General features: G+C 39.4%; 1 protein-coding gene across 1 annotated transcript in view; it reads right to left on the bottom strand.

Annotated features, from left to right (window-relative positions):
• Positions 1-8928: 8928 nt before the first annotated feature.
• The window catches only part of CCDC170 (coiled-coil domain containing 170), a 36786-nt gene continuing 31611 nt past the window's right edge, over positions 8929-14103 (bottom strand). Inside the window, exon 12 of the mRNA XM_008637986.2 lies at positions 8929-12024. Coding sequence (XP_008636208.2) covers positions 11827-12024 — 198 coding nt within the window. The 3' untranslated portion in view covers positions 8929-11826. The remainder of the gene's footprint in view (positions 12025-14103) is intronic.

Raw genomic sequence — 14103 nt, 5'->3', positions numbered from 1 at the left:
TTCTAACTGCAAAGCTGAGGATAGAAATGGTATGGCAAAATACTGCTATAACTGTTTATGTTGAAAATATTACCAACCTTGGACAGATCTCTGATACATAATTATGTACTTCTGGATAGAAAAAAAAACCCTGAAATCCATCTATTCCAGTCCCTTTCTTGTGACAGGAATGATCAGATTCTCTCCAGACTTGTGCACAGATCATTGTCCCGATAGTCCTGTCAAATCTTGATCACAGCTACTACCACAAGTTTGTCAGATTTTCCCAGCCTAATGACCTCATTTACCTTATTTCAGCAAATAAGCCTCTCCTTTCTGCCTGTGTTAGTGGCCTACCCATGTGCTCTTTATTAATCTTTTTTGCAAGTTGTTACCATTGCTCTACTAGTAGAGAAACAGGAATTGACACTTACTAAATGAATTGCCTTCAGCGTGGGGATAAAACACTACAAGGCACCACAATACACTGAAAAAATGTCATTTGTTTCAAGCAGGCATTTTAGCTGGATTTCAAGATTAATGGAACACCATGTAACTGATGTTACATGTGAACTGCCTATAATTGAGGCAATGGCAAATATTCGTATGGCAAACATCACTTTATCTTATTTGATGAACACTCACCACAGACTCATGACTGGGAATTGCTACATACTAGAAAAGAAAGACCATCATGTGTTTGGATGTGTAGAAGGAATGTACATGCCCACATGGAGACTTCAGTAATTTGGGTGATTATTCTACACCAGCATCACCAGAAGCTCTTTACCAGTTTGCAATCTGGTCCCATTCCCTCACTGCACATCTTTGTGTCACTGGCATCCTGATCCCTCAGACCAACCACCCCACAGCACTTGGCTCCTGCTGGCTGACACGTTGGAGCTTTTAAAACTCTTCTTTTTTTTATAGAAATATAAATAATTCCTTTAAACTGAAGCTGAAAGTTTTTGCCATTTCTTTTAGAGCTCCTGTTGTTTATCATGTGGAACTAAAACCAACATGCCAATCTGGAAAATTATGGCAAGCTTCCAGGAGAGGCAAAAGCAAATATATTCTGTGGTAATTACAAGATCTGGGATTTTGATATTTTGACTACTCTTAATTATCATTTCAAAGTCCCCTGGTGTAAGTTATAACAGGTTGCTCCAGAAAGGACTGCCCCACACGTAGGGGAGTTTTCTCTTTTATGTCACTTCCTGTTTTACTTCTAATTTCTCTGAGCCCACTAATGTCAAAAAGCACCCTATACTTATGATTATTTAGAAATATTTGTGACAATGATATTCAGATTTTTTACAAGGGAGTGTGGAAGCAATCTTAAGACTGCTAAATGTGATTCCTGCATGATTCCAACCCCCTTTCTCTACAGTCTATCAAACAGCCTGGAGTTTAAGTGATGGCATTCAAACTGCAACTGAGCTGAACTGCTTTTCACATATTTTCATCTTGTTTTAGTGAAGAAAGCACAGTTCCTTTAGCAACTGTTAAATTGGAGGGTTTACTGTACTACACTAAAGAAGAAGATCCATACTTTGTCAGGAAATGCAGCTGAGAAATGAGGCCTGGAAAAGCAGGGAAGTATCAGGTCCAGCTGCAGCACAGATGTGCAGCTGGGCAACAGGACAGAATGAGAGGATACAGTGATCCTTCTGCCTTGCACTTTGTTGCATTTTTCAGCAAGTTACTTCACTTCATTGTAGTTTCTCTGTATGCAGACAGTAACAGGAGGTCAGAAGCCCTTTGTCAAGAACTTTGAGATCTTACCATACTATGTTGGAACACATTCTTATTAATAATAATTAGTGAATCATAAGTAATTATTATTTTTAAAATTTTTGTCATTTATTATAGTCTAATTATATTTTTAGTTATTAATAATTTACTGGTAAAATATTTGCAAATAAATGTATTTATTAGAAGTCAGTGTTATTATTTTGTTATCATCATCACTATGACTGTTATTAGGTGGACAACACTGTGTATGTTTTCTGTTCAACACATCATAGTATTTTTGTATTCTGACGCTTTTCTTCACAATATTAATTTAATTTGCATATTGATAGTGGTGCTAAACCTGCATTTAAGATCTAAAGGACAGGCATTGATTAAGAATTTGACAGCATTACCATGATGTTTATTAGTTAGAGAGTTGCTGTCAGAGAAGGCTCTCAAAAAGTAATCAATATGGTTAAAAGGAAAATATTGTCACACCTGAGTCCTTTGTAAATCTTTATTCCTCCCCAGGAACACAATTTCAGCTTCCCAAAGCACAAGAAGGAGTGTCAGAAGTTTGGGCAATTGCACCACTGCTGCAATTTTTCACTCACATGATATCATATGAATCCATGTTATCATGTGTTTCACTCACATGAAAAAATGTGGATGTTATGAGAAAGCTTTTTCTGTTTAGCACTGGATAACAAGGTCACTAACCTGTGCCCAGCTAAGAAACAGGAGGGTGGTAAAGCCAAAAAAGGGTTAACTCCTGACTACAACTCTAAGACAAGCGTAGACTCAATTGTGAAATACTTATTCAAAGTGTAATATATTGAGAAATTTACTCTCCAAGGTAGCTCTTTGCCACTGAAAGTATATAAGAGACTTTCCAGGACAGCTTATTCAAGGATTCTTTAACAGTAACAGGTTGCAATTTTGGGGGTGTAAAATTTGCAATCCACCTAAGAAATAAATAGCATTACAGTTCATTTTAAGCTAAATGCAAAACTAAAAGGAAATAACATAGAATGATATTTCCATTTTTTCCTAAAGAAAAATTCAACAAATTATAGGGAGTCTTTTATATAACCACATATAAAGTCATTACACTCTTGTATGAAAATTTTAAAGAGCCTTCTAAAGGTGGGTGAGAAACTGTAATTATCTTCCTTTTAAACAGAATGAAAACATTAGTGCTTAACCTTTCTGGAACTGAGGTCTTGGACCACAGAACAGAAAGGAGCCTTTTTCTATTACAAAAAATTACATTTTTCTCTGACAAAAAACACAGCTTGCAAATGTATTTTGGGTGTTTAACTATGAAAGAGACAAAGGCAAATGTATTTTTTTTTTAAGTCTTACACATTCTAAAATTTTAAATTATTCTGATGTTCACAGAATTTTGCAGAAATCTTGCAGGATTTGGGATAGCAAAGGAGATGTGTCTAGTTACTACAGCACTGGGATTTGTAAAATGGAACAATAAAATACTAGATATTATTAAAATTTTCCTTTTCAAAACAGTAGTACAAACAGTAATTTCATATTGGGAGAAATACACCACTGATGCTGTTATGGATGTGTGGTAATCAGCTTTTCTTCCTGTAAGAAGCACTAATTTACTACATTTACTAGTTTGGTTTTTCGAGTAAAGTCCTTGTGCTGTTATAACTATAATTATCTTTCAGTGAATACATATGGAAAAGACTTTTAAAATTCCTCTTTATTTAGAAACTGTGAAACAAATTGCTCTGCCATATGGAGAAGACACAGTACTCTCAGCTGCTATCCAAACCTGCAGTTCCTCCTTATGGGTTTCACAAGGTACAAATGGAGATCCCTTGGTGAAGTGCTTCATCCAGCCAAAGCCAGGCAAATTCACCAGCCCAGAGTGGCATCTTTATACTCTTCCTTCTCCACTTGGAACTTGGAAGAATCAGGAGCTCTACCAGTGGGAAGAGTGACTTTTAGTCATTGTTACTGTTTTTCATGGAGAAGGCCACCTTCTGAACATTTTGCAGTTTTCCAAATAGATTCACCAGTATTTTAGTTCCTGGGGAGGCTCTTCCCCTGCAAGGGCCAAGCAGTGGAAGGCAGGCAGGGACCAGAAGCCTTGCTGGGGGAGACTAAGACCACAGCACCCTGCTACCATAAGGTGAAATTGTAGCTTAACCATCTTCTGAGGATTAATGGGTGAAAGACTCCTGATGATGGTAGTGAGAAATGGGAGGGACTTCTCAGTTTCTCAAAATCAAACAGCATTTGCCATTACAGTAAGAGAGAAGATGAAAATTGCTAGGTGAGAAAAATAGAATTATTTCCATCTTAGAATTCCTACAGTTCAAAAACTTACTTTTCTCCCTTGCTTTTAGACCATTTTAAAACCAGCTTTTTCTTCATACTTCTTTTCCCCCTCATTTTGACAGTATTGCTGAAGTCTCTCAGAGGCAGGCAGCAGGTTAGTCTAGTTTTGATTGTATCTCTCTTTCAAACTTCTGTCCCTCTCTTTCAGAGGATATTCCCCTTCTTAACTCCAACTTATTTTTAGGAGTCTTTCTGGGTTCTCTGTACCTCCAAAACCCAGATAATAAAACCCTTCCTATATGCAGAATGCATGTACAGAAACACAATGGAAGAAGATCACAAACACGGCATGTCCCATCTCCTGCTGGCGTGAAATGCTGGGAACGTTTTGCACAGTTGATTCCATCCTACATTACCTTGCTTTCTCCCACTCTTCCCACTTCATTTGGAGATGTGAGTGCTGATTTCTCATACTGCTCCTGGGTTTACCATTACTGCATCCAACAGGCTCAGTCTCTTGCCCTTGGCTTCCCCCCTGTCCTTCATGCTGGTCTATGACCAGGAAGTTCTGAAATGCTCCCATCCTCACTGCTATCTGCTGCTTGCTTCCCAATCTTCAGCTCTCCCAAACACTCATTCCCAAATCCCTACTCAGCTACTCACACCTCTCCCTTTTCTTTTTTTATCTTACAGCCCACCTTTATCTCTCCCATGGAACTTCCTTTCTCTTCTCTTCCGTGTGAAACCTGCCATAACTAGCACCTTCCTGAGTCTGTCCCTTTTCCCTGTGGCTTGGAAATGGACCCCTCCTTCCACTCCTGTTTATTTCTAAGGAAAAGAGCATTGGGAGCAGTGAGGTGTGTCAACCTTTGCTCTGGCAAAGCAAGCCAGGAACGCTTGTTACAAAGAAACTAAGTTTTGACTCTGGCCTGAATTGCTCCGAATTGCCAGATTTTTGTTTATGGATATAGGCAAATTATAGGTTTTCCATTAGTCTTGTTTTTAGGAAGGACTGAATCATTTTGGCTTGAATTTTCAAATAAATAAATTCTGCCATCTTTCATGGAAGACTTCCCTCCTCCTGTAAATAAAAGCAAAGCATCACATTGCATTACAGGCAATGATACTACTGCTACAGACACACGTGAAAACTGAACTTCCAAAGCAGTCCAGTCAAGAATTTCTTAGGAAAACCACAGAGAGAACATTTTTTGAGAAATACAACCTCTTCTTTGATTAGGCCAGGAAGTCACTATAAAGAACTATGAAGTATTGGAACATGCACTACTTAAGAATAAAAGAGCTGTTGTGAGAAACTGTTATCCTAACTGGGGCGATTTGGGATCTCTGTCACTTGCTGGTGCAGATATTGTCATTTGTAGAGCTTCATGAGACTGAAAGGAAGCTTACCTATCTTGATTCAAAAACCAGCTGGGCAGCAGTCCTCAGGCACTGAGCCAGTCTTTCCTCTTGTTCCAGCTTCCTTTTTTCCCTCTACATCACAGGCTGATTTCCAAGGGCAACTAGCTCCTCTCGTTTCTATTCTGAAGTTCACCCACAAGTCAGGAGAAGTTTATAAAGCCTTGCAGTTAAGATTTATCACCAGAGGATTAGTCTGTGCAGCTCTTAACCCATGACATTATTTTCTGTTTAGGTCATTAGTCTAAATCCCTGTCTGTTTACTGGTTGCTTTTTCAAATATTTATTTTTTGATTCCTACACTCTCCACAGCCTCCTGTCTCAAACTGTTGAGATGAATAGTTGCTAATAGTAAATACAGGAAAATATATTCAGGCATATTTTTAGCCACTTGAATCAATCCATTTTAGCTCCATGACTTTGTGAGATGTGTCTCAGATACCCTTTGTTCCCACTTCCTTCCACAAACCCTCAGACAGCTAAATGTCATCAATACAAGCTGAGATTCAGATCCCTACGTGTTATGTCAGCCACACTCACTATTCCACTCCTGCTGGACACACCCCAGCTCTGTTGTCTGTCCTCTGTTCCACTGTTCCCAATCCGTATTCTCAAAGGCAGCCAGGACTACATAGTGGTGTCACATGCTGCAGTAACGCCATGGAGGTGTTATTCTAAATGTCTCTAATACCAAACAACATCAAAAATATTAAACATCGATATTACTATGATAATCTCAGCACTAACCTAGCACTTTTCTGCACAGCCTGGTTTGGACTGATCTCTATGAAAGCTCTAAGGGACTTTCACTCCATAACCTGCAGGATTCCATCCATCTACACTGATGGCCATAGTACATCTGCTATAAAAATCATTGCAGTCTGCTTCACAAGAACCTGCACCTGTCCTGGTTTGTCAGCTGCCGTCATTTTACCCTCGTGTTATTTCTCCTTCTCGCAGCTCCACCTCCCCTGCAGATCCCGCAGAACGTATCTGTCCCCTTGTGGCCGTATGCCTGACACAGCCTTGCTGCTTCGTAGGATCCTTTAGGCTGACCAAAGCCTTTCAGCTCTTTCTCCCACCTACACAAGCGTGGACTGACTGTACCTGTCCCAGCAGTTCCAGAAAACTACCTAGAAGGGGAAGGAAGCATCTAAAAGACACTGCGGTCTTACATGAGAGAGTCAGCTGTATCTTGATGTCTGCTGAGTGCCACACAACGCTGCAAAGCTCCGACTGCACCCTGGCTAGGGATAAAGTGCAGGAGGAGGCTGCCAGGTCTGAGGGGTGGAAAGTGGCAGCAGACCAAGGGTGTGGGCAGATTTCTCCAGCAAACCTACACAACCTGGCTGACGCTGGGGCTCCTTGCAAGGCATGGATGCAAAACGTTGCTGGATGAGGAACAGGGCTGACCACAGAGACTTTGCTGCAGGCAAGTGATCTGTGAAAGATCCAGGTGAGAAAGATAGCGTGAACCACAACAAATCCAATGCAGCATGTAGAGACTAAGAAAAACCAACTCTTCAGATAAAGGTCAGAGAGTTGTTGCCAGTAGTGTTTTTTGCTGGTCCTGTGGGATGCCTGTTGGTTTAATCATGAGTCTCTGACCTCCTCTAAGGGCAAGAAGCCAGCCAGAGTGGCTGACCATATAAATTCATATCGTTGCTTTATAATTTATGCTGCACATATTTACATCGCTACTGCAGCATGAAGGGTACACAGAGGAAATGCTTTGAAATACTCAGTGAAGTAGTTTTAGTGCTAGAAATACTCTTAGAGCTCCTTACTTCAAGCCAGCTTGAGCCCAAGCCATCAATCAAAGCACAGTTGACAGGCTGCAGACACTCCCTGTTGGGACCAGAGGTGCCTCTCTGGTGTGCACAGCCCCCAGAGCTGCTGTGGCCGTGCTGTTCCTCACAGTGAAAAACATAACCAGGAGGGGAAAGGGCTGACTCAGCTCTGCTGGCGTGTTGCTGCCTTCAGAACTGCCCTGGGGAAGGTCTTCCAGCATTCCACGGGTACCATCACATGTCTGTTTTGTAACCAGAGCTCCCAGTGTTTTGTGGGCAAGATTATTTTTTAAGAATTTAAGATTAAATTGCATTCATTGGCCTATTTAAAAACAGCATTAATAGAAAACTGTTTTGTTTATAACCAAGCACTCATCATCCCCACCCAACATATCAACATTCCTCTTCCAAAAAAAAAAAAAAAAAAAACCCAAACCATTTCATAGAAACACCGATTTACAACAAAAACTATAAAATGTACACATAACCTGTGGCTGAAACCCATCCAGCTCCCAGTTTGGTGAGACTTCCTGCCTTCCAGTCCCAGCCTCAGCATTACCAGAAGCCATCTGACACTTGGTTTCTCTATCTGGGACCTGTTTGGAGCCCACTTGCTCACACTGCAATCTGCTTTGTGTTGTTTCTCCTACTTATCCAAAGTGTAAGTAGTCACAGGGGAAAAAATAAAACAACATTTCTTAACTGTTTTATTTTTTCCCTTCTGAAAATAAGTGTTCCTCATTGTCTCAGGGCTCCTTAGCTGACTTAATTTAAAACTGACAGAAAAGTAAACTATTTTGTTCAAACACACTGTTATATTTTGCAGATTTTTCTTTTCTGACTCAGTTATCCTCACTAATTATGAGTGCAATCTAATAAACTCATCCTCCTTCCACAAAAAGGAAGTATTGCAATAGAGTATTCTTACTTGTTTAAACAAAAAAAACAAACAAACAAAAAAACCCCCAAAAAAGCGCCAAAAATGCAAACAAACAAAAAAAAAACCAAAAAACCTCACTGAAAACTTCCATTTGAAAAGGATTATCTTTGAACATTCTTTCCAATTCCTATTCTGGCAAGCTATCATTTTTTTTATTTTCCACATAGTTAACTGATTTTGTTTTGTATGCTTCAGTGATATCAGAAATCCCTTTTCTCTAATTCCATAGAGAATGTCACTTCATTTTGCTTCATTCCTCACCCTTTTTCTTTTAGATGGTCAAGACAAATGGTCATTATCTGTAGTCTTACAAAATACTTCTATTTCACATGAAAAATTTGGGAGAATACATTGCTTTTTCTCTCAAAATGTACCTGATTCCTCTCTGCCTTTTTAAAAAATAACAGCTATTTTGACTTGGGTCATTCATATTTCCCCTCTCCTGCTCCCTCATTATGTGTAAAATAATCCCGTAACTGAACAGCCCTAGGAAAATGTGTATGATGCACACATTCACAGAAAATGTGAAAAAGCAAGGAAACTGCTTTATACAGCAATAATAAACTACAGAGTGACAGAAGTCAAAGAGTAATTTAATGTGGTCTGTCCTTATGTGTCTTAATTCTAATTTAGCAAAGTATTTGAATACTTTTGTGCTTAATTTCTTTGAGGAATCATGGTTCTATTACATTATTCTGATGCATGGTTCTGCTGTGTTGCAAATAGTGTATTATCAACAACAGGATGCATAGGCAAAAATTCAGTTCCATGCACTTTAATACACTCATAACACTATAACACTTGTTTTCCTATTTGCTTTGTGATTTTATTTTTACAATGTTTATAGCATGTAAATTATTTCACTTCATTATCTACAGTTGCAACATTTTAATTTGTTGAGTTTTGCCTTAACACTTCGTAGTAAAGCTGCCTTCATTGGAGTTGGTTGAGCTGTTCTTTGGAGAAAAAAAAGGAAGTTCTGTAGCTGTACCATTTTGGGAGTTAACACACATTACTTCTATTTTCATATGTGTTCTGCTGATAAATCAAGAATCTTTTACCACAATAAAAGAGCAATAATGAACAGAAAGAAAACTCTTGATCCCACACCTTTTATGAATACAGACAAACCTAGCAAAAATAATCTACAGGAGGAGGGGTGTCTGCTGACACAACCTTAACACACACTTGCAATGCCTGTCTTGTGTTGAATGCATCTTGGTTTAAAACAGAAGAAAACATTTGAAACAAACATTGAAAACATTTATAAGCCTCATCTAACTTTTCTTCCAAAACAAAGACTAATTTCCGTGCTGTATGAAACAAGCCTTGAAAATTGAAAGTCAGTTCTTTCAGGAGTAACCTAAATTATGTAAGTCAAAAATCACCTGAACTTTGTTCCCATCAAATTGCTTCTTATTTATTTATTTATTTATTTGCTTTGGCTAAATGAAGAAATATGTCAGTACGCTTCCAAAAGTAAAGTAAATACAGGCAGTATTAGTAGTCAGATAATAGGTCATATTCCTTTGTTAGCATGGTGAGCAGTAATACTTCAGAAAAGATAGATCTGCTGTGCTAAAAAGAAAAAAAACAGGCATTGGAAAACCTTTATTCTTTTTTCTTGCTTAGCATGCAAACCAGTAATGAAGCATTGCTGTGAACTTCATGTGAAAATCTGCCTTGTCTGAAATAATTTTGAGAACTCTGCTGGTGGCTTCTGTGGGGCTGGAACTTCACTGCTGGTGCCAGGGCTGGTCACAGGGTGGCAGGGTACGGGACTAACGAGAACGACAGGAAGGCTGCAAGTCTCTAGGAACAGGCAGACATCAGGAAATCGTTTCACAATGCAAACTTACTTTATAATTGTCGGTCTCAGAGACTATTTCTTAATGTTATGAATGTATTATCTGGGCTGAGTGGACCTAAATTTGTAATTCAATTTACTTAATTTTCAAAATACAGTAAATCATGCTCTGTATGATATATATTAATGTGGATGAAGAAAACAGGTTTTGTTCTTTAGTAATAAATCAAACAGAAGTGCCGATAAAACCAACAAAACACAAAGTGAAACTACCTGTATTATCTCACAAATAATTATAAAATTATTGCATCCTTTCCCACACTCTAAATTCTCAATCAACATATCATGCCTAAAAATTACATTTCATCCAGCCTGGCCTTAAACACTTCCAGGGAGGGAGCATCCACAACTTCTCAGTCCAACTTGTGCCTCACTGCCCTCACAGAAAGGAATTTCTTCCTAGTATCTAATCTAACCTACTCTCTTTCAGTTTGAAGTCATTCCCCTCAAAACAGTGTTACATTGTAAAACAAGAAATTAAATTTATTTTAATCCAGTTAGCCACAGAAGCATAAGAATTTACACAAGATTTATCTCTATCTCCTCAAATTACTGATTTTACAAAAGCTTGTGTGTTTATTTTTTTATTTTACAGCAAGTCACTGAGAAACAATTCTTCAGAAGCAAATGAAATAAAAGCATGTTTTGAGTCCCCAGCCAGGTACCAAAATTACCACTCTTACTTGAAAAAGTGTCATTTTTCTTAAAATAGTGTGTTCAGTTTTACTGAGTGGGTCATCATTTGCTGAGATACTGTAGAAAGCCCACAAATGGTCAGACATAAATAGGTAAGTCTTCTTTACTGTTCTACACATCCGTAGAAAACATATAATGGGAAGAGAAAGCTGAAACTACAGAATCAAGTTTGAATTTGCTATTAAAACAGATTTATTGTCCATATTTCTTTTTAAAAAATCATGAAGTTTAACAACACTCAAAAAGAAGTTTTTATGACTAAGAGGTAGTTTTGTACACCTCATCATCACTTGTCTGAAAATAAACACTTTAGTAGTTCAACTATTTTCTGTAGTGAACAAGAGTTTAAAAATAATTTTTAATTAACCCAGAAGAGTTGCCACTTATTTGGCCTGTGAATTAATTGCCCATGGAATACAGTAGCTGGAAGCAAAATTTTCAAGGCATCATTACCAAGGCCAACACCCAGTTTTACCAGATATATCTACATGAGGCACATGACAGGACCTTTTGAGAAAGCCTTTGCTGCAAAAGCGAAATTTTTTGTTTTGCCATATGAGCAGACAAAAGAAACTAGCAGAAGCAAAAAACATCTCTTGTTCCAAAATTGAGATAATGCTCTAACTTGCAGATAACTGTCTTGAAGCTAAAGCCCTTATGTGTAAAAATGCAGAGAGGTCCCATGTGGCAAGAGGAACAGAAGCAGGACTACCTCTACTTGGTTTCGTCTCTGTCACCCAGAGGTAAAACACAAGCAGTGCCACTGAAGAGGACATTCAGTAACTTCTCAAAACTGTGAACTGACCTTGGGTGACCCATGACTTCAATGCCTCTGCAGTGAAACTCGAGGGTATTGTTGATGTGGTGCCTATCATTTTCATAACTGAAGTATTATGCTGCCCAGGGATTTTCTGTGTGCCATCTCCAGGCTGCTGACTTTACTCTACCCATTCCGCTCAGTCTCGCTATTGAAGTTCTAAAAATCAGCCCTAGCTGGTGTCTGTAGAGTAGGGAACAAAAACAAGGATCTGTTTTCTGTGGGTGTCTAGCAGGTAAGGAAGCAAACAGAAAATTTTACTTTGCTCCGTCTCCTTTCAGTCAAGAAGCTGCACGTTTCTTTGCTGCTCCTGCGGGGTCCTTGCCATGTCTTTGGGGCAGACACAGGGGAAGAAATGGTGCTGATGAGAGTGAATCAGCCCGTCAAGGCGTGTAATGATTTCATAGTCAGGAAGAGCCAGGCTGGCAATGTCAAGGCCCAGCATCCGCGAGACCACCTCTCGGAAATCTGCCAGCTGCGAGAGCAAATGGAGGGGAATAAATTAAATAGGAGGCAAAGGAGATGTCAGGGAAAACATGTACACATAGGCATACATACAAACACAAGCACTTGTATTATCAGTGCTAAATATAGGCATATCTGCTGTTGCTCAATACAGAGAGCAGAAGAGGACAGAAACAGCCCTTTCGGGCATACCTCAAATCACAAAACACAAACAGTTGAGATGTCAAGTATCTCAAACACAAAATACATTTTTCAAGTGTTTCTTTAGTATCTTTCACAGGCATATCTTTCCTGCTGACTCAACTACAAAAACAAAGGAAAACACACTTTTACCTGACCCAGATGACTACAAATTATACAAACTGGAAACTCTGGTGGGCACATCCCAGAGCACAGGCTAAGGTGCTCGTCCTTGACCACTATCTGCCACTGCTCCCCTCCACCCTGCACTATCTTGAGAAAAAGGAAAGGAGGGAGGCAGAAGAAAGGTAGAAGTTTTTGGCACATCCTACAGTCTGACTTTGATTTGAATTAGGATACAGCCCAAATTCAAGATGCAGCTTAGGAAAATGCTTGTTTTTCTTCTGTGCCTAGCTGCTGAAAATGTCATAGGAATGGTATTTGGTAAAGTAATTAAAGACACCAGCTTTCTCTCTGCAGTTCCAAATGGACAGACATCCACAAGTAGTTGTCATCTCTGCTGATTTACTCTTCTCAACTCACAGTATGGATCATTATCAGTCAAGCTTCAAGGCCGCTTCAACAGAAAATAAATTACACAGCCAAAACAACAAATGCTTTAATACCCCTTATCATCTACACACAAAAGAGAAAAATGTTACTATTTGAGGAAATACGCTTTTCTTGCTATCTATTTGAATGCCAAGATCCCCATTCCCAAGAATATAAGAGACTGAAAATGCCACAAAATCATCAAAACCATCAAGAAACTGGACTCATGTTCTGGTGTAGCAGCATCCTCACTCCACCAATCATGCCAAGGGCTAAGGGCAAGAAGGAGACAGACAGTCCTGAAATGTCTCTGACCCCAAGAACACTGTGCAGAATTCTAAAGCAGTTAGAGTCTGTGAGGAAAGGGGTTTGCTGCTTTCCTGAAAACAAGGTCTCAGTTTCCAAGACCTTGCCAAAGACAGTTTGTTTCAAACCCTGAGGAGCTGCCATCAGTTCAGAAACACAAATAGGGAAACCAATACAGAACACAGCTGAGGTCTGGAGTCCTCAGCACAAGACAGACATGGACCTGTTAGAACAGCTCCCAAGGAGGGCTACAAAGATTATCAGAGGGCTGAAGAACTTCTTCTATGAAGTCAGGCTGAGAGAGTTGGGGTTGTTCAGCTTGGAGAAGAAAAGGCTCCAGGGAGAACTTATAACAGCCTTCCAGTACTTAAAGGGGGCTTATAAAAAAAAAAAAAAGGGAGAGCAACACTTTACACAGGCATATAACAATAGGAAAAGAGGGGAGGGTTTTAAACTAAAAGAGGAGAGATTTATATCAGATATTAGGATGAAATTCTTTACTGGGAGGGTAGTGAGGCACTGGAACGTGTTTGCCCAGGGAAGTTGTGCCGCCCTATCCCTGAAAGTGTTCAAGGCCAGGTTGAATGGGGTTTTGAGCAATCTGGTCTAGTGGAAGGTGCCCTACCCGTGGCAGGTGTGTTGGAACTAGATCATCTTTACTGTCCTTTCCAACCCAACTCATTCCACAATTCTATGATTTGAGAATTCAGTCCCAGCTACCTGTATCACCAAGGCAGTGCAATGTCTTGGATCAAATGTTGGAACAATGTTACGCCAAAACCCCAAAGTTCCCATATATTATCTTCTACACTAGTTCAGGAGGTCACCGATGCGGGGCTCTGGCAGTATGTTAGGCAAGTAGTATTTAGCAGAAGCTAAAGATTTTTTTTTAAACATCTGGATCACAGACAAGATAAGGAGGCAGCAAAGCTGGAATTTGTTTCCATACAGACTTTACATTAGAAGATCAAGGCATCACTCTGCAAAGATCCAGCCTTTGGACGAAGGAGAGAAATAATAAAGGATAAACGTCACCAAAGACTCAAACACA

This window comes from Corvus brachyrhynchos, unplaced genomic scaffold (genome assembly GCF_000691975.1).
Source record: "Corvus brachyrhynchos isolate BGI_N302 unplaced genomic scaffold, ASM69197v1 scaffold14, whole genome shotgun sequence".
Classification (NCBI taxonomy): Eukaryota; Metazoa; Chordata; class Aves; order Passeriformes; family Corvidae; genus Corvus; species Corvus brachyrhynchos.
Note: the sequence above shows the minus strand (reverse complement) of the source record. Positions and strands in the feature narration are given on the sequence as shown.